The sequence below is a fragment of the Myotis nattereri genome (genome assembly GCF_964212035.1).
Source record: "Myotis nattereri genome assembly, chromosome: 1".
NCBI classification, from domain to species: Eukaryota; Metazoa; Chordata; class Mammalia; order Chiroptera; family Vespertilionidae; genus Myotis; species Myotis nattereri.
The window spans coordinates 176,863,685-176,882,275 of NC_138075.1; the positions used below are offsets into that span (position 1 = coordinate 176,863,685).

Below are 18,591 nucleotides of genomic sequence, written 5' to 3' on the forward strand. Positions count from 1 at the left end.
CCAAAATATAAGCTAGGCTTCTGTGGTTTGTAGCTAGATTACTCAACAAAATTGCTTTTAATCTATAGTGGTCCAAGCTCATGGAACACACTGTTCATAACTTTTAGAAAATTCTTAGAAAAATGACCTTGCACAAAATAGAATCTGTCTTCTCCCAAGTGTATTATGAGCCATCTGTAAAGTTAAACCAAACATGATCATTTCATTAGACAAATATCCATAATCTACTGCTGGCCCTTTCTTAAATTGGCCTTGAGCAACAAAGGTAAATAAATAGTTTCTACAAAATTCACTTTGAGTACAATGTCTAGAAACTAGCCAGCTTATCCTGTCACTCTTTGTAAATAGTGCCAGTTATTTAGTTTGTTATCTAAATCTTCTCAGTGCATAAACCTTTGGCTTCAGACCCTTTTATATGCACTAACTATACTTCTTCCTTATAGTGCAGGATCAGCTAGCAAAACTTGCAAAAATAAATGTACCGTATTACTATGAATAGGATTAAGGGAATTGGCCTTAAACCTATTGTACCTGTCTGTTTTCTTATTTGAATTGCATAACAATCCCAGAAGCCGGAAAGACAGGTATCTTAAGTCCTTGTTTTTCAGTTGAGGAAGTTCTAATTGAGATGAAGTCATGTGATTTGCTCGAGGTCACGCAGTTAGCCAGTATTTTTCTAAAGAGTCCTGTACAAATCCTGGCTTGAGGCCTGCATGCTTTCTACCCAGGAACTGAACCGGGCTCAAGTTATGTCTCTTGTGAAACATTTCATTGATTCTACTCTTATCTCAAGAGACGATTTGAATCCGAATTTATGGCAGAGAAACAAAAGCTGCCTACTTTCCCTAAGCAGCTTTTGGGAAGAGTTGAGGCATATATCGAGTGGTTTATTTTTAAACTAATAATTATGGAAAATTTCAAAGTAGGGAGAAAAGTGTATGAATCTCCAATCTTGTTTAATCTACAATGCTATCCACTCCTTACTCCCATCTACAGTATTACTTTCAAGCAAATCTCGGATATATCACTTTATCCATAAATATTTTAGTATGTATCTCCTTTTTAAAAACATAACAATATCATTATTATACTTTAAAATATTAACAGTAATTCGTCAATATCATCAAATATTAAATCAGTGTTTCACATTTTTCTTATTGTTGCAAATGTTTTAATAGTTAGCATATTCAAATCCATAAGATTCACATATAGCATTTGGTTGATATATCTCTTAAGTCTATTAATCTTTTGGGGGGTGTATTAATCTTTAAGTTCTCCTTTCCTTTTTTTTGTCCGTTGGAATTTATTAATTAAAGAAAGCAGGTAGTTTGTTCCATAATGCTTCCCACATTTTGGATTTTGCTAAATTTATTCATTTAGCATGTTCCTCTGTCCCCTATAGTTCCTGTAAACTGGTAGTTTAAACTAGAGGCTTGAGCTTACTCAAGTTTTTTCTGTTTTGTTTTGCAAGAATTCTTTGAAGGTGATGTTGTGTGCTTCCATCAACAGATAATAATGTCTGGTTATCTTTCTTTTTTTTCACCTTGATAGCTAGTGATGATTGTCCCCTAATCCATTACTTTATTAGGGGTGTTAAAAGATTTTAAAGAAAATATTTTAATGTCTTAAACAGAAATTTTATTTTAAAAACTTGTCTTTGTGTGTGTGTGTGTGTGTGTCTAAAAGTTCAGCTTTGAGCTTTGCTTTCAATTTTTGCATGATAGACAACAGAGAATATTTAAATTGTCTCTTAGTCAATAATTGCAGTCTTGAGCTATAACTCCTAGCAGGTATGGCCCCCTGAATTGTGGAAACATAGTCCTTTAGTGATAAAAAGCAGCAAACAAGATGCTGCACTCAGATTCATGGATAACCCAAACCAAAAGATGAATCCTATTTAATTACCTCTAGAATAACAGTCACACTCTTTGTAGGATAACTACTTCATTTTGTTAAATGAAGAACTAAGTAAACATCTATTTTTGTCCGTCCTTTCCCCAACCACCACAACTAGGATTATTGGCTCTCTCTTCTATTCAAGAAACTGGTGGGCACCACTGTATTAAAGGCAAGTGTGAAAGGTGAAGCCAGGAGCAAACTTCGAGTATACCTTCATTGCACAAACATCAACCAGTAAGTATGCAATACACTCTTTACAAACCAACAAGTTTTAATTAGTAAGTACCTAACTTCCTACTCTAACACCTGGTTGTCTCCTCTCTATTCAGAGGGTCTAAGCTGTGTCATTATTCTTTTATTTTTCCCATTTATAGTGATATGGTGCCAGAGTCTAAAAAACAAACAAACAACTACAAAAAACCCCCACAAAAAATATAGCTTAAACATTAGCATTTGACTTTTACAATGACTTTAATTGTCATAATCCATAATCAAAATATACCCTAACTTTAAATAAAGAATAGTACCAAAGTATTTTTAAAAAATATTATTTTATTGATTTCAAGGAAGGGAGAGGGAGAGAGAGAGAGAAACATCAATCATGAGAGAATCATTGATTGGCTGCCTCCTGCATGCCCCCACTGGGGATTGAGCCCGCAACCTGGGCATATGTCCTGACCAGGAATTGAACCGTGACCTCCTGGTTCATAGGTCATCACTCAACCATTGAGCCACATTGGTTGGGCACCAATGCATTTTTATATGAACAATTACTTCATTGAATGACTATGAATGAATATAAATATAAATTCATATGAATGAATAATTATATGAATACTAGAGGCCCGGTGCACAAAAATTTGTGCACTCGGGGGGGAGAGGGGGTCCCTCAGCCCGGCCTGTGCCCTCTCGCAGTCTGGGACCCCTCCGGAGATAACGACCTGCTGGCTTAGGCCTGCTCCCGGGTGGCAGAGGGCAGGCCCAATCCCTAGGTGCAGCCCCTGGTCGGGCTCAGAGCAGGGCCGAATGGGGAGTTGGGGCGCCGCCCCCTGTCATGCACAGAGCAGGGCGGATTGGGAGGTTGCGATGCCACCCTCAGACACGCTCAGGGTAGGGCCGATTAGGGAGTTGGGGCACCGCCCCCTGTCACACTCAAGGCAGGGTCAATGGGGAGGTTGCGGCGCCACCCCGTCACGCACAGGGCAGGGTCGATCAGGGGGTTGGGGAGCTCCCCCCTGTCACACTCAGGGCAGGGCCAATGGGGAGGTTATGGCTCTACCCCGTCACACACAGAGCAGGGCCCGTGAAGGGGGGTTGGGGCGCCGCCCTCTATCACCCACAGAGCAGGGCCAGTCAGGGGGTTGGGGCACCACCACTGTCACACTCAGGGCAGGGCCAATGGGGAGGTTATGGCTCTACCCCATCACACACAGAGTAGGGCCCATGGGGGGGGGGGGGTTGGGGCGCCCCACCCTGTCACACACAGAGCCGCAGGGCGATCAGGGGGTTGGGGAGCTCCCCCCTATCAGGCACAGAGCAGGGCTGATCAGGGGGTTGGGGTGCCTTCCCCTGTCACGAACAGAGCAGGGCGGATAAGGAGGTTGTGGCCCCGCCCCCTGTCACACATAGAGCCGCAGGGCAATCAGGGGGTTTGGGCGCTGCCCCCTGTCACACTGATCCCGGTTCTGGGAGGCATATTACTCTTTTATTATATAGGATAGAGGCCTGGTGCATGGGTGGGGGCCAGCTGGTTTGCCCTGAAGGGTGTCCTGGATCAGGGTGGGGGTCCCCACTGGGGTGCCTGGCCAGCCTGGGTGAGGGGATGATGGCTGTTTGCAGCTGGTCACACACCCTTCAGGGTGGGGGTCCCCACTGGGGTGCCTGGCCAGTCTGGGTGAGGGGCTGAGGGCTGTTTTCAGGCTGGCGGGTGACTGAAGCTCCCAACCGCTCCTTTTTTTCTTTTTTTTTGTTTTTATTCTGGGCCAGCTTTAGCTCTGAGGCTTGGCTCCAGCTCTTAGGCCTCGGCTGCTGAAAGCAGGTATCTGGTTTGTTTGGGTTCTATAATCGAAACACTGTTTCAACTGCAGCTCTGAGATCCCGGCTGGCTGAAAGCAGGTTTCTGGGGTTTTGTTTAGCTTCTATATTTGTAACAATGTTTCAAACTGCAAGCTCAGAGGCCGGCAGCGGCAGGCGGGGAACGTTGGAGTCCTCCGTCTCTGAAGCAAGCAAGACTCATGTTTGCTTCAAGCTGCCTGGCTGCTGGCCTCCATCTTGGCTGGCAGTTAATTTACATATCGCCCTGATTAGCCAATGGGAAGGGTAGCGGTGTGACACCAATTTGCATGTTTCTCTTTTATTAGATAGGATACTTATCCCCTTGTATCACATCTGATCAATTTGATAGGGAAGAAGAATTAAAGAACAGTATCAACAATAACAATCTTATTTTCAAAAGTTTCAACCCAATTTATGGAATTGAGAGACTACAGAGATTTTTATAGTTTATATCCTGCCCTTGGTAGCAAAAAATGTTCCTAAATCTCATGGATTTTTATCTTCTTGGTTTCAATCTGTCCATCCTGATAGGATGATAACTAAAATACTAGTTCTAGCCAAAATAGCTACCCAACATTTCCAATTTCTGGTGAGTGGGAACTCTGGATAGTGAGGGCCCCACTAGGAAGAAGTTGGGGGGTAGTTTGGATAAATAAATTCTGAAAAGTGTCAACAGATTTACTTTTCTTGTTTGTTACACTCTTTTCATACGGCTAGAAAAAGCCCCTGTTCCTATGGTTTATAATTCGAATGCACATGAACCCACAAAATTCAACTTTTATCATTTAACCTTCCTATATTTGAAAATTAATAAGCTGCTTGGCTCCCTAGTAACTCAGCCTGGGAAAGCAGCAAAGATCTCAGGGTACTCTGGCCCAGACAGAGGTGCTGTGAAGAGCATTGTGTAATCAGTTTCAAATAGGGCCACATTCGTGGTCTTACATCATTATAAAAGGAAGGGTAAAAGGAGGGTCCATCATCCTATAAATACTAATACTTAGTATCCATAATTATATTTGTAATCAAGTTTTTAATTGTTTAAATGAGACAAATATTTTTACTATTGAGTCAATCTATTTGCTTTTAGCCCAAGGTATAAAGAAGGAGATTTAACTCTATATGCCTTAAACCTTCATAATGTCACCAAGCACTTGCAGTTACCACATTATTTATTTGACAAAGAAGTGGACAGATACCTTGTAAAACCTTCAGGACCTGATGGATTATTTTCTCAGTGAGTACTTTTTCTTGTTCATTTTAAACGTTCACCAAATGTATCGGTGTTTATCAGCATAGAGTGTTGATAGGGAGAAAAAGAAGCCAACTATTTCAAGTTTTGATAATTTTTAATATTCAGGAAGTTTATATATAAATACCTATTAATACATATATATTCACTCTGAGAGTCACAAGCAGAAGGGCTGAACACAAGCTCGCAGCTATCTTAGGAAGTAATTTGCATTTCAAAACAACTTGGTATGTCAAGATCCATTCAAGCCCTAACCAGTTTGGCTCAGTGGATAGAGCATCGGCCTGCGGACTGAAAGGTCCCAGGTTCGATTCCGGTCAAGGGCATGTACCTTGGTTGCGGGAACATCCCAGTGAGGGGTGTGCAGGAGGCAGCTGATCGATGTTTCTCTCTCATTGATGTTTCCAACTCTATCCCTCTCCCTTCCTCTCTGTAAAAATTCAATAAAATATATTAAAAAAAAAAAAGATCCATTCAATATATTTAGATTATTTGCTCTAAAAATACTTATAATGCTTGGTAACACAGTCACAAAAGCAAAGCATACCTATATATAATTGCTGTTAAGGGCATGGGGGTTGCTGTAAACTGTTATTCTGTGTGAGCTGGGCATGAATTTCTAACAGCATTAAAGTAGTTTTTTATTACTTAAGAGTAAGGAAAAAGTAGCCTGAAATGTACCTTTTAGGTGGATTATTTGAAGTTGGTCCAAAGACAATTTGGTTTTAAAAGCCAGCCATTGAATATGTATTACAAAAGACCCTATTTTCCCTTGCTGGGTGGCTTAGTTGGTTGGAGCATTGTCCTGTACACCAAAAAGGTTGTGGGTTTGATTCCTGGTCACAGCGCATTCTCAGGTTTTGGGTTTCATCCCCCATTGGGATGCATATGGGAGGCAACTGATTGATGTTTCTCTCTCTCTCTCTCTCTCCCTCTTCCTCTCTCCCTCTCTCCCTCTCTCCTTCTCCCTCTCTCTCTCTAAAAGTCAATAAAAACATCCTCGGGTGAGGATTAAAAAAAACAAATAGACTATATTTAAGAGACTATCCAAGAATGTCTATGAGCTTTGAAGAGTTAGGCATGCAAACATTATCAAATTTCTGTCCAATGTGTGTTGGAAGGAGCTCTTTTCATCATGGTTATTCTCAGATTGAAGCATAAAAAATTAAGAGTTTACAAAATTCTTTTAATCTCCTCCCATCTTTGCAAATGCTATATGAGTGATGTTTTCAGTGACAATTAGCATCATAACCTGAAGAAGGACAGGAAGAATGCTTTCTCCAAAGTCCTATCCCCCATAGATAAACATTACTAACACTGGGTATCATTCCTTTATTCTTCTCCCTATGCTTTCTTTTATTATAGCTGTAAACATACAACCTCTAATGGGAAAAAGAGGAAGAACCCATAAGTTTTCCCATGTCTTTCCATGCAGAGCCTTTGTAGACATTTAAAAAAAATTTTTTCATTGAATTTATTGGGGAAACATTGGTTAAGAAAATTCTATAGGTTTCAGGTGTACAATTCTATAATACATCATCTGTATATTATATTGTGTGTTCACCACCCTGTAGACATTTTTAATGGGTTTCATGTTTTATAAAATACTATGGCTTACTTACCCTTTTCCTACTGTTTAAACCTTTTTTTCCTGTTGTAAATAATGCATATTTGGGTAACAGATACTTTTCTCTACTTGGGTTCTGACCCTTTTTGAGTGGGCCTTTTTAGCATATTTGTGTCTGATGCTGATAAGGGAAATGCTTTTGTAAAGTAATTGAATAATAGTTGTAGAGTTGCAAGTGTCTTAGATCATTTTAGTCCAACTTTAGGTCAGTATCTGATTCCTCCTCTGATGAAGCTCCCAGCTCTCCTGGTGACTGTTCTCGTTGGTGGGGACAAAGTGAGCCTCTTTATGCCTTTCTTCTGCTGCTCTTAGTTCTGTTTTTCAGGGCAGAGGTTGGAAACTACACCTCATGCCTGTGGGCAAGTGGGTTTAGACAAGTGGTTTTTCTCTTCCTGGTAGGAAAGATTGGCATGCACTCTGTTAATTTTTCAACTAGGGGCCCAGTGCATGAATCCGTGCACCTTGAAAGGAACCGTGGGCCTTGAGGCTGCAGTGGGCACAGGGGTGGGTCTCGGCCCATCCTCTGTGCCCCTGCCTGGCCCCTCCTGCTGCAGCCCCTGGTCCCGTCGGCCGGCCCCACTCCCACTGCTGCCACTGCTCTCATGCGCTGAGGACGCCGGCCCTGCTGGCACCTGCTGATGGCTCAGAGCGATTGGGGCTAGCACCAGCAGTGGGTGCGTGCGGGGCCAGCACCGTCAGCACGTGCGAGTGGTGGCTGCTGCCCCAATCGCCCCTCAGGAGCAGGGGGAGGTGGAGAAGCCCTCAGGGGCAATCGGGGCCAGCAGCCGCCACTCACAGCCGCTGACAGCACCAGCAGCAGGTGCGAGTGGCGGCTCCAACACCAGCAATGGGTGCGAGTGGGGCCAGTGCTGGCAGCAACTTTGAGTGCTGGGTGGGACCGCGGAGCACGGGAGCAAAGAATTATCAGTAACCACCAGAGGCTCGCCCCATTGACAGCAACCGGCGCTCCACGTTGGTCTGGCACCTCTGCTCACCTGCTCCACCATCCCGCTGTGGCCGAAGTCCGCCGTGTTCCGTGCCCGCCCCCTGGTGGCCAGTGCACATCATAGTGACCGGTTGTTCGGTTGTTCTGCCATTCGGTCTGTTTGCATATTAGCCTTTTATTATATAGGATTAGTTGTCAATATTTAACAATTGACAACTACTAAAAAAATCTTTAAAAATGGGTACTCTGGCAACTTGGGGCTTGTTCTTTTCTATTAGATGTAACCCCATTATGCCTGTCCTATGACACTTGCATGTATAACTTCCTTGGCCCTTGTGGGCATTTGAGTTTGCTACCCTTAGTCTGGAGCAATGTCAAATATCTCATTTTCTCCAGAACAACTCTCAAATTCTTGAAGGACAACTGCTTTGTATTCCAGCTCTATTTCATCTGAAACTTCACAAACATATTTCATATTTCTTTATCATTATGTTGCTGACTTCAAAATATGAAACAAGATACTACTCTCAAATAAAACCCCACCCACATTGTCCAGCCTGATGTGGAAATAATCAGTATGCTTTAAACCAGGGGTGGGGAAATCAGGCCCATGGGCCATATAAGGCTCTCGAAATCATTTAGTCTGGCCCTGCCAAGGCCTTAGGGGTGAGTTAATTAAATGTTCAACCACATATAGCAGGCTAATTTTTAAGTTGATAATTTTGTATGGCCCATGAATGATGTTATAAATATCCCAGTGGCTCTCGGCATAAAAAAGGCTCCCCACCCCTGCCAGCTCATACTCTGTGCACTGATAGCATCCTTTAGCTATATTTATAGTTGATTAAACAGTTTAGCCTGATGGAATTAGTAATTTACCCCTGTTTCATCATTCTAACCCAGGGGTGGGCAAACTTTTTGACTCGAGGGCCACAATGGGTTCTTAAACTGGACTGGAGGGCCGGAACAAAAGCATGGATGGAGTGTTTGTGTGAACTAATATAAATTCAAAGTAAACATCATTACATAAAAGGGTACAGTCTTTTTTCCTTTTAGTTTTATTCATTTCAAACGGGCCGGATCCGGCCCGCGGGCCGTAGTTTGCCCACAGCTGTTCTAACCTATAGCAGGATTAACTTACAATGATTAGGGTTACCTTTAAACTCTGTTGCCTATTCAAAAGTGTTTCTGAAATGTTTGGTGTACCCTTGTAGAAGGTCCTCAACATTGTGCCAAACAGCTCTTACTACTGTCATGTACAGATGTTTTCAAGACCTATTTTTGTTTGTGGTTTCCTGATCATAGTCACAGCATTTCCTCCTAGAGCCCATCAAAAAACTGGTGTGATGCAGGTGTGAAAACAAACCCAGAGCATGTGGACCGAGCATAACTGCAATGCGGGCTTCTCAGCCTCCAGCACAGTCATGAACACCTTTTTTTTTTTTTTTTTAATATGTTTTATTGATTTTTTACAGAGAGGAAGGGAGAGGGATAGAGAGTTAGAAACATCGATGAGAGAGAAACATCGATCAGCTGCTTCCTGCACACTCCCCACTGGGGATGTGCCCACAACCAAGGTACATGCCCTTGACCGGAATCGAACCTGGGACCTTTCAGTCCGCAGGCCGATGCTCTAGCCACTGAGCCCAACCAGTTAGGGCTCATGAACATCTTATTTATATCTCTTATTTTTAGTTATTTTTCCTTTTTTATTTAAAAGATTATGATAAAATGTATGCCATAGTAAGAATTTCCAACAGTAGAAGAAGGTGTACATAGAAAAGTCATTTCCTCACTCCTCACTCCATAGTCCCACTCCCAGGAGTTTGAGTATCATTCTAGAAGTGTGCTATCCATATATAAGCCTAAGTATCTTTCATTTAAAAACACCCATGTCTTTTCACATTAGCACATTCAGACCTGCTTAGTTCTTAAGATTAGATGATTTATTTAACTAATTGCCTGTAGTTGGACACTTTGATTGATCCCAGTATTTTATACACAGCATCTTTACATACTGGCACACGGAATGGGAGGATATGTCTTAAAGTACAGAGCCCAGAACTGGGCCTCTGACCAAGATTAAATGGGATGCAGTTTTTCTGCTGACTGATACTTAGGGAGGATAGAGGATTAAGAGAGCTTTAAAAATGAGTTCTTTATAATAATTAAGGGGGAAACAATCAAGTTTTTTTTAATTTTTAAAAATTATTTAATTTTATTTTTTCAATTACAGTTTACATCCACTATTATTTTGTATTAGTATACAACATAGTGATTAGACAATGATATACTTTACAAATTATATACTTTATAATTCCAGTACCCACTTGGCACCATACATACTCATTATAATATTATTGATTATGTTCCCTATGCTGTACTTTATATGCCTGTGACTGTTTTGTAACTACCAATCTGTACTTTTAAATTCCTTCATCTTTTCCACCCAGTCCCTCAACCCCCTTCCTCTCTGGCAACCATCAGTTTGCTTTCTTTATCTATGAGTCTGTTTCTATTTTGTTTGTTCATTTATTTTGTTCTTTAGATTCCACATTGCCGGGAGCCGGTCCATCCTTGCTGTTTCAAAGGACCTGGCATATATGGCATACTGTTCTTAAAATGTTCGCTCACCTTCTTGGCACTATGTGTTTTAACCAAGGTCTCCTCTCTGAGAAAGATTGTTTCCCCAGATAGGGATTTTCCCCTGAAGTTAGGGAGGGAATAAAACCCCTCAACTAAGTGCCAGGCAGATAATTAATCACTTTAACTATGAACAATCATGCTTAAGCTACATAATCTTTACTTCCTGGAATGGAGATAAGAAACACCCTAACCTTTGTAATAGAGATTGATAGGATTGAATCAACTGGTATAAATACAGATGTAACAAGACAGCAACACACAGAACTTAGAAGACAGAACTTAGAAGACAGAACTTAGAAGACAGAACCCACACAGAACCTAGAGACAGAAGAACTTCGCTGGAGAAAACATGGCAAAAGATCCTGGACAGAAACTGGCCACAGAACCTAGAGACGGAACCTAGCGAGAGAACCTGGCTGAAGAACCTAGAGACAGAACCTGGCTACAGAACCTGGATAGAACATGGCAAGAGAACCTGACTAGAACCTGGACAGAACCTGGCTGGAGAACCTAGCAAGAGAACATGGACACAGAACCTGGCTGGAGATCCTAACCAGAACCTCTCTGGAGATCCAGACCAGAACTTGGCTGGAGATCCTGGCTGGAGATCCTGGCTAGGCTGCTGATCAACTGAACACTGTCTCCGTGTCCTTCCTTCTTTGCTGACTCCGTCTACGCCTTTGGGAACCCCTGGACCTGCTGGGGTTGGACCCCGGCACCACATATAAATGAAATTATATGGTATTTGTCTTTCTCTGTCTGACTTACTTCACTTAGCCTAATACCATCCAAGCTGTTGTAAATGGTAAGATTTCATCTTTTTATGGCCTAGTAATAGTCCATTGCATATATGTACCACTACTTTTTTATCCAATCATTTATCAATGGGTATTTGTGTTGCTTCTATATCTTGGCTATTGTAAATAACACTGCAGTGAACATAGAGGTGCATAGATTCTTTGGAATTAGTGTTTTGGGTTTATTTGGATATATACCCAGAAGTAGAATCACTGGGTTGTAAAAAAGTCCCATTTTTAATTTTTTAAGGACGCTTCATACTGTTTTTCCATAGTGGCTGCACTAATCTGCATTCCTACCAACCGTGCACAAGGGTTCCCTTTTCTCCACATCCTCGCTAACACTTGTTGTTTGTTGATTTATTGATGATAGCCATTCTGACAGGAGCGAGGTGGTATCTCATTGTGGTTTTAACTTTCATTTCCCTAATTGTTAGTGACATTGAGCATCTTTCCATATGTCTCTTGGCCATCTGTATGTCCTCTTTGGAAGAGTCAATTTTTTTTTTTAATATATTTTATTGATTTTTCACAGAGAGGAAGGGAGAGAGATAGAGAGTTTGAAACATCGATGAGAGAGAAACATCGATCAGCTGCCTCCAGCACATCCCCCACTGGGGATGTGCCCGCAACCCAGGTACATGCCCTTGACCGGAATCGAACCTGGGACCTTTCAGTCCGCAGGCCGACGCTCTATCCACTGAGCCAAACCGGTTTTGGCTGGAAGAGTCAATTTTTAAGAGACTGTGTACAGTATGTACTCATTTTGTTTAAATGAAAATATGTGTTATACATACACAGAAAAGAGATGAAGGAATATACATCAAAATACTAAAAATAGTTTGGATAACTTAACAGGTTACTTTTGTTATATTTATTTCTGAATAATGATGATATGATACTTTTACAGCACTTACCACATGCAACATACTCTTTTCAGTGTCCTACATGTATTACATGAATGACACATATGACATATATGTAACTCTGACGTGAACTAATCCTCTAAATTTTTACAGTAAAAAAGTACTAATTTTATTCATGATATAAAAATCACTCGAGAAAAAGATAATAGAGATATAAACATCATTTAGAATTATGGAAGTAGTTATTAATATAACTAAAAGCAGACTAAAGCTTTCTTCATACACTCTTGTTTATATTGGATTTGTTGCTGTGAGCATGTATTCATTTGATTTAAATAATAGTAAATATGCATGAGAAATAACACTTGTGCTTAACAAGTTTTTCCAGTATTTGACTCAGTTTTGAATTTGAATTCCCCAGTGAAATGCAAAGAAAATATAATTTGTTTTCAATCTGTGGTTTAGCCAAACAAAATCATTTTGTTTTACCCAGCAACATACATTCTACCAAAATATCTTCACAACATAAGAAAGTAAATGTATATCTCCTGGGGAGAATAGAGTTAGAAGGCTATGGACATAGTTACCAGTGGAAATTTTTAATTACTGTAATTTTTTTATGTTAAATGTGAAATTTACATTCCATTCATTATATCTATTAGCTCTATATAAAATATTTGCCATAAATGTTCCACAAATCCAGAAGTTATGTCATGTTTATCCTTTTTTACTTCCATTTTATAGACTAATATAGATCACATGTTCCATTTTCTGTAAAGGCCCAGACAGTAAATACTTCAGGCTTTGTAGGCCATATGGTCACTGTCACAACTACTCAATTGTACCTTGAAGATCATGTAAGTCAAATACCTAACTGATAGAGTGTGGAAACACAAGTTATGTACTACTAGAGGCCTGGTGCACGAAATCATGCCCGGGTGGGGTCCCTCGGGGTGGCCTGCAGGGATCAGACCCCAGCTTGTGCCCCCAGCCTCACAGCCCCGCCTGGCAACCCGCCTTGGTCTGGCGCTGCCCATTCACCTGCTCCACCATCCTGCCGCAGTCCTGCTCTCGTCAGGGCCCATCGGGGTCGGCAGCACCTCCACTACCACCCACTGCCAGCGCCACATGGCTGATGCCCGCCATGTTCGTGCCGCCCCCTGGTGGTCAATGCACATCATAGCAAGCGGTCGAACTCCTAGTCGAAAGACTGTCTGAGGGGACAATTTGCATATTAGGCTTTTATTATATAGGATAGGCTATCACAGAAAAAGTTTTTGGTCTTAAAAAGATCTCACAACTTTTGTAGAGCAGGCGGAGCACACACACGACGTGGCTAACTTAAATGTATCTTTCCACGTTGCAGATCTGTCCAGCTCAATGACAAAACTCTGAGGATGGTGGATGACCAGACCCTGCCAGCTTTGACAGAAAAGCCGCTCAGCCCAGGAAGTCCACTGAGCCTGCCGGCTTTCTCCTATGGGTTTTTTGTGATAAGGAATGCCAGAGTTGCTGCTTGCCTCTGAAAATGAATGGCATACACTAGCCTTGAGATTGAATTTTTCAAGTGTATTGAGAAGAGGAAAGCAAAACTCAAGCTACAGGAAGGCAAGCAGACACCTTACAAATCAACCAGTGGGAGCTGTAGAGACAGGGACACTCTCAGGCTAGACTTAGCACAGCATTTTCTTCCCTTTAAGTAAACCACTGTTACTTTGTGCCAAACACTATTCTTGTACTTTATGTGTAATATTTTTATTTAAGGTTATTACAAATGTATATGAATGTTTCCAATACAGCCAGGAGGCAAGTAAGTGAAGGATATATTATTCGTTTTAAGAAAGTGCTTAGTTTTTATTTTAAAAAACAGTTACTAGAAGATTGTCAGATTCTTTCCTGCATGTGCTGTCTCCATGGGCTCCCATCAGAAAAAGTTTACTACCATAACCTCCAAATTATCTATAAAAGAGAGACAATCTCTTTGCACCTGGATAGAGAGCTAGACTCAGTCGCCACTTTTCTTCTCTTTGTTCTGTTTGTCTTTGTCAACAATACTATGTGAGAAGACAGATGGTGAATATGATCATATTAAACAATTATTAATGACAATCATTTTGACAGAAGTATTATGTAAAATTTAAATGAAATAAAAAATAACTATAAGGGAAATTGATTTGCCAAGAGGAGAAAATTTGGTTAAATACATTATCACCATCCATTCATGTTTACTTCTGTTACACTTTTTTTCCGCCTTTAGTTCTTATTTTAGTTGGGGAGCTTTTGGCTGCAAGTAACAGAAAACCCTGATTCTAATGGCTTAAACAATAAGGGTATTTAAAATCCCAAATTACAAGAAGTAGAAACAGGAAGGGCTCCATAGCTCAGTAAGGAACCAGGCTCTTTCCTTCTCTGCTCTGCTACCTTTAGTATTGGCTTCATTCTCAAGCTGGTGGCATGATGGCTGCAGCTGTTCCATGGACCCACGGAGACCTGGAAGCATCCAGGGAAAGAAGATGAGCAATTTTTCTGTGTCTCCTTCACAGACTTGAAGAACGCTTTCACAGAGGTTCTCCCAGCAAACCTCTCCTTGTGTCTCCTCATGTCTTATTATTGGTCAGGAATAGACCACGTGGCCATTCTCCCAGTCACTGCCAGCATCACTGAAATTCCTATAGTTTCCTGCTAGTAATCTTTTGGAATGGAGCGGGTGTCGGGAAGCCCATGGCACTGACCACTACACTTCTGTACTTTTATCCGTGACAGGATGTATTCCTTTCTCCAGTAGCTTAATTTCTAGAAATGTAATCCTCTTCATATTTATGCCAACTATGAATAAATAGTGTGTCAATTAAATTTAATCACATTTATGAGGAGCTAAAGCTGGAACTTAAAGTTGGATGCTTAAATACCCTTACATTTTGTAGGTATGTGGTTTTTATATTTTCACAGTTGAAATAAAGCAATTTTTGTAATCTCAGTATTGCACGATTATTCTTTTAATAAAGCTTAAGCCTACATTTGGAGCCTTGTTTTTCTCCACTGCATTGTTTACACCTCCTATCTTGACTTGTCCCTTCAGTCTGACACCATAAGAGGTGACCTTGACGCAAAGGGCTCATCAGGCATAAACACAATTTCCTCCCTCATCATGCAGATTCATTGTTAACGTTTATTTCCTCCCTCATCATGCAGATTCAGTGTTAACATCTTGTTCTATTTTTTTACCTGTCTCCTGGCCACTTAATAAAGTCAAGGTCTAATTTTCATTTGTATAATCATTATCATTTCCTAACTGCTCTCCCTGACTTTTCCCATCTCTTATAGGCACAAAAGGTCCTCCATAACCTGGCACCTGCTTACTTCTTTTTGTTGTTATTGTTGTGTTGTTTTAGTTTTTATTTTTACTTTTCTTATAAAAATTTTAAAAATCTTTATTGTTGAAAGTATTACATATGTTCCCTGTTTCACCTGCCTATTTCTTCAGCCTCAGTTCTTGTCATTCTCCCACAAACTCTGTTCTTCACCCCGCACACTGGTTTAGAAGTCTGAACATACAGCCCCTTCCACCTTTTGCTAAAAGATCACTAAAGACATCTAGAGTCAAAACTAGTTATTCACTCCACTACCATTTATTTTTAGTTTTAAATATTCCTGCTTTTAGTTTGAATTGTCGGATAAACAGATGGAGATAGATAGAGATAGATATTCCAATAGTATGTGACTTATTTTAAGGAATTGACTGGTGATTATGAAGTCTGACAAGTCCAAAATTTGCAGGGTAGGCCAGCAGACTGGAGACCCAGGAGAGAGTTGATGTTGTAGTTCAAGTCTGGAGGTCATTTACTGGCAAATTACCTCTTGCTTGAAGGAGTTCAGTCTTTTGTTCTATTCAGGCCTTCAACTGATTGGATGAGGCCCACCCATATTATGGAGGACAATCTGCTATACTCAAAGTTAATATTAATCTCACCCAAAAACATCCTCACAGAAACATCAGAGACAAGACAACATAAGCGTTCTTACTCTAAGGTTACATATTCTAAAAATGATGAAAAGGAAATTAAAAAGTGGAATGTTTCCCTCAACGAGGAAATCGTTCTCTCCAAATCTATAGAAAAACACATTTGAGAGGCTTCCAAGAAGTCACACCACATTGTATTTTCCACTTTGGGGACAGAAACCCTTCTTTCCAAAGGTCAGGGCAATGTCTCATCGAGTTGAAGTTTGAGTTGTCTTTGTTGAGTTTGAGAATCCAGATGAAAAAGACATGAAACTGTTAAAAGATAAACTGAGGCATTTTAAATAGTTTAAGACTTTAGGCACGTATCCACTTGAATAGGGCGGTGTCAAACTAGAAGTAGTTAGGAGTGCTCTGCAGACAGGGGGCTAGGGGAAAGACTAATATAGAGAAAGCACGGAAGCAAAGAAGGGAGATGATTTAATTGGCTATAGCTTAAAGCCTAGTTGGCTATTTGTGATTGGCTGTCCTTAACATTCTGATTTCATACCTTTGAGGCATTTATAGGCAGCGGTTTGCTTATGTAGGCTGCCACGGCATTAGAGCCATCGCCTAATAAGCTTCCTTGTTTAATTAACTTAACAACACAAATGGATGAAGTTGACTAGATGATCAGGAGGCCCCTCTAGTGAAACGCAAAAATCGAACTGGAACACATGGTTTTTCCTCTGCGCAGAATGTAAAGGTGAATTCCCGGGTTCTTGTCCTGATGGATTTTAAGAATGAAGCCACGGACGAAAGGTGATAGGTAAAAAGTGCAGAGACTCTCTTGCAAGCAGACACTACCTCTAAAACCCTAATTATAGATTCTAAGCCTAAGACTCTGTCCCTCCTGGACGGACAGGGGGCCCCCGAGAAGGGTGACCGCTGCTTTCTTTGTCTTGAGGCATTAAATAGGCTGAAGTTCTTTGTCTGAATCTGACCACTTCTTATTGGCCCTTTGGCTACACAGAATTAGTTTCAAAGCTCAAAGCCCAAGTGGTGTCCCCGCCTTCTCTCCTCCTTACCTTGTTGGTTGGAGTCACTTTTGATTTATCTTAACAGCTCTCCCAGTTGTGGTGGCAGAGAAAGCCTTATAGCCCTCCCAGCTACTCAGGTCAGGGCTACTTTTGGCCTAACTCAGTGATGGCCAACCTTTTGAGCTCGGTGTGTCAGCATTTTGAAAAACCCTAACTTAACTCTGGTGCCATGTCACATATAAAATTTTTTTGATATTTGCAACCATAGTAAAACAAAGATTTATATTTTTGATATTTATTTTATATATTTAAATGCCATTTAACAAAGAAAAATCAACCAAAAAAATGAGTTCGCGTGTCACCTCTGACACGCGTGCCATAGGTTCGCCATCACTGGCCTAACTTATGGTCACTTTAATTGTTCAGGCCCAGAATACCCCTGTCTGTCCTTGGTTTATGGCTGTCTTAATTGCACAAGACAGAGATATTTCTATTTGCCTGTGGCATTTCTTTATTCTCTGTACAAGATAAACACCCTGGCGTCTGCAAGTCTCTATTAAGTATTCCTTCCCATGGACTATTTTCATTCCTAAAACTTCCTAAACCTGCCTAATTAAGCTAGCTAGCTAACCCTTTCACTAGCAATGCTGACCCTTGGCCTAAATATTTTACCTGTGATATAACCACATGAGGTACCCTATGAAGACCCAGATCCTCAAAGAGTACCATTATTTCAGGGCCAATGCAGCCTGCGAAGCACTGAATCGTCTTTCAATAAAACATGGTTGCGCCCTAACCGGTTTGGCTCAGTGGATAGAGCGTCGGCCTGAGGACTGAAGGGTCCCAGGTTCGATTCCAGTCAAGGGCATGTACCTTGGTTGCGGGCACATTCCCAGTAGGGGCTGTGCAGGAGGCAGCTGATCGATGTTTCTAACTCTCTATCCCTCTCCCTTCCTCTGTAAAAAAATCAATAAAATACATTATTTAAAAAACAAAACACGGTTGCAAAAACTCCTGTCCTTCTGCAGCAGATCCCATCCAGCAAAATTCTGTAACTTTTATAACTGGGGGAGGATAGGTAGGAAAATCTACTCTAGATTATAGATCTTTGAGAGCTGTCGTTTTAGAACTGTCCTCACCCCCAGAGGCAGGCTTACAAGTCATTAATTGAAATATTTATCTGACATCAGTCTGCTTATTATGGCTCTAGAAGACTTTTCTTAAAAGTGAGCCCATCTTTCCCTGGCCGGTTTGGCTAAGTGATTAGAGCTTTGGCCCTTGGTCAAGGGCACATACCTGAGTTGCAGGCTCAATCCCGGCACCGGTTGTGGAGCATGCAGGAGGCAACCAATCGATGTGTCTCTCTCACATTGATGTTTCTCTCTCTTTCTGCACTCCTCTCCTCCACTCTCTCTAAAAAAATCAATGGATTCAGGCCAGTATGGCTCCGTGGTTGAGCCATCAGCCCATGAACCAGGAACTCATAGTTCAATTCTAGATCAGGGCACATGCCCAGATTGCAGGCATAG

The 18,591-nt window shown here is 41.2% G+C and overlaps 1 protein-coding gene across 1 annotated transcript in view; it reads left to right on the plus strand.

Annotated features, from left to right (window-relative positions):
* HPSE (heparanase) overlaps nt 1–15,061 on the plus strand; it is a 40,726-nt gene extending 25,665 nt beyond the window's left edge. The window contains exons 10-12 of the mRNA XM_081111066.1: nt 2,015–2,133; nt 5,042–5,188; nt 13,452–15,061. Coding sequence (XP_080967192.1) covers nt 2,015–2,133; nt 5,042–5,188; nt 13,452–13,611 — 426 coding nt within the window. The 3' untranslated portion in view covers nt 13,612–15,061. The remainder of the gene's footprint in view (nt 1–2,014; nt 2,134–5,041; nt 5,189–13,451) is intronic.
* Nucleotides 15,062–18,591: the final 3,530 nt, after the last annotated feature.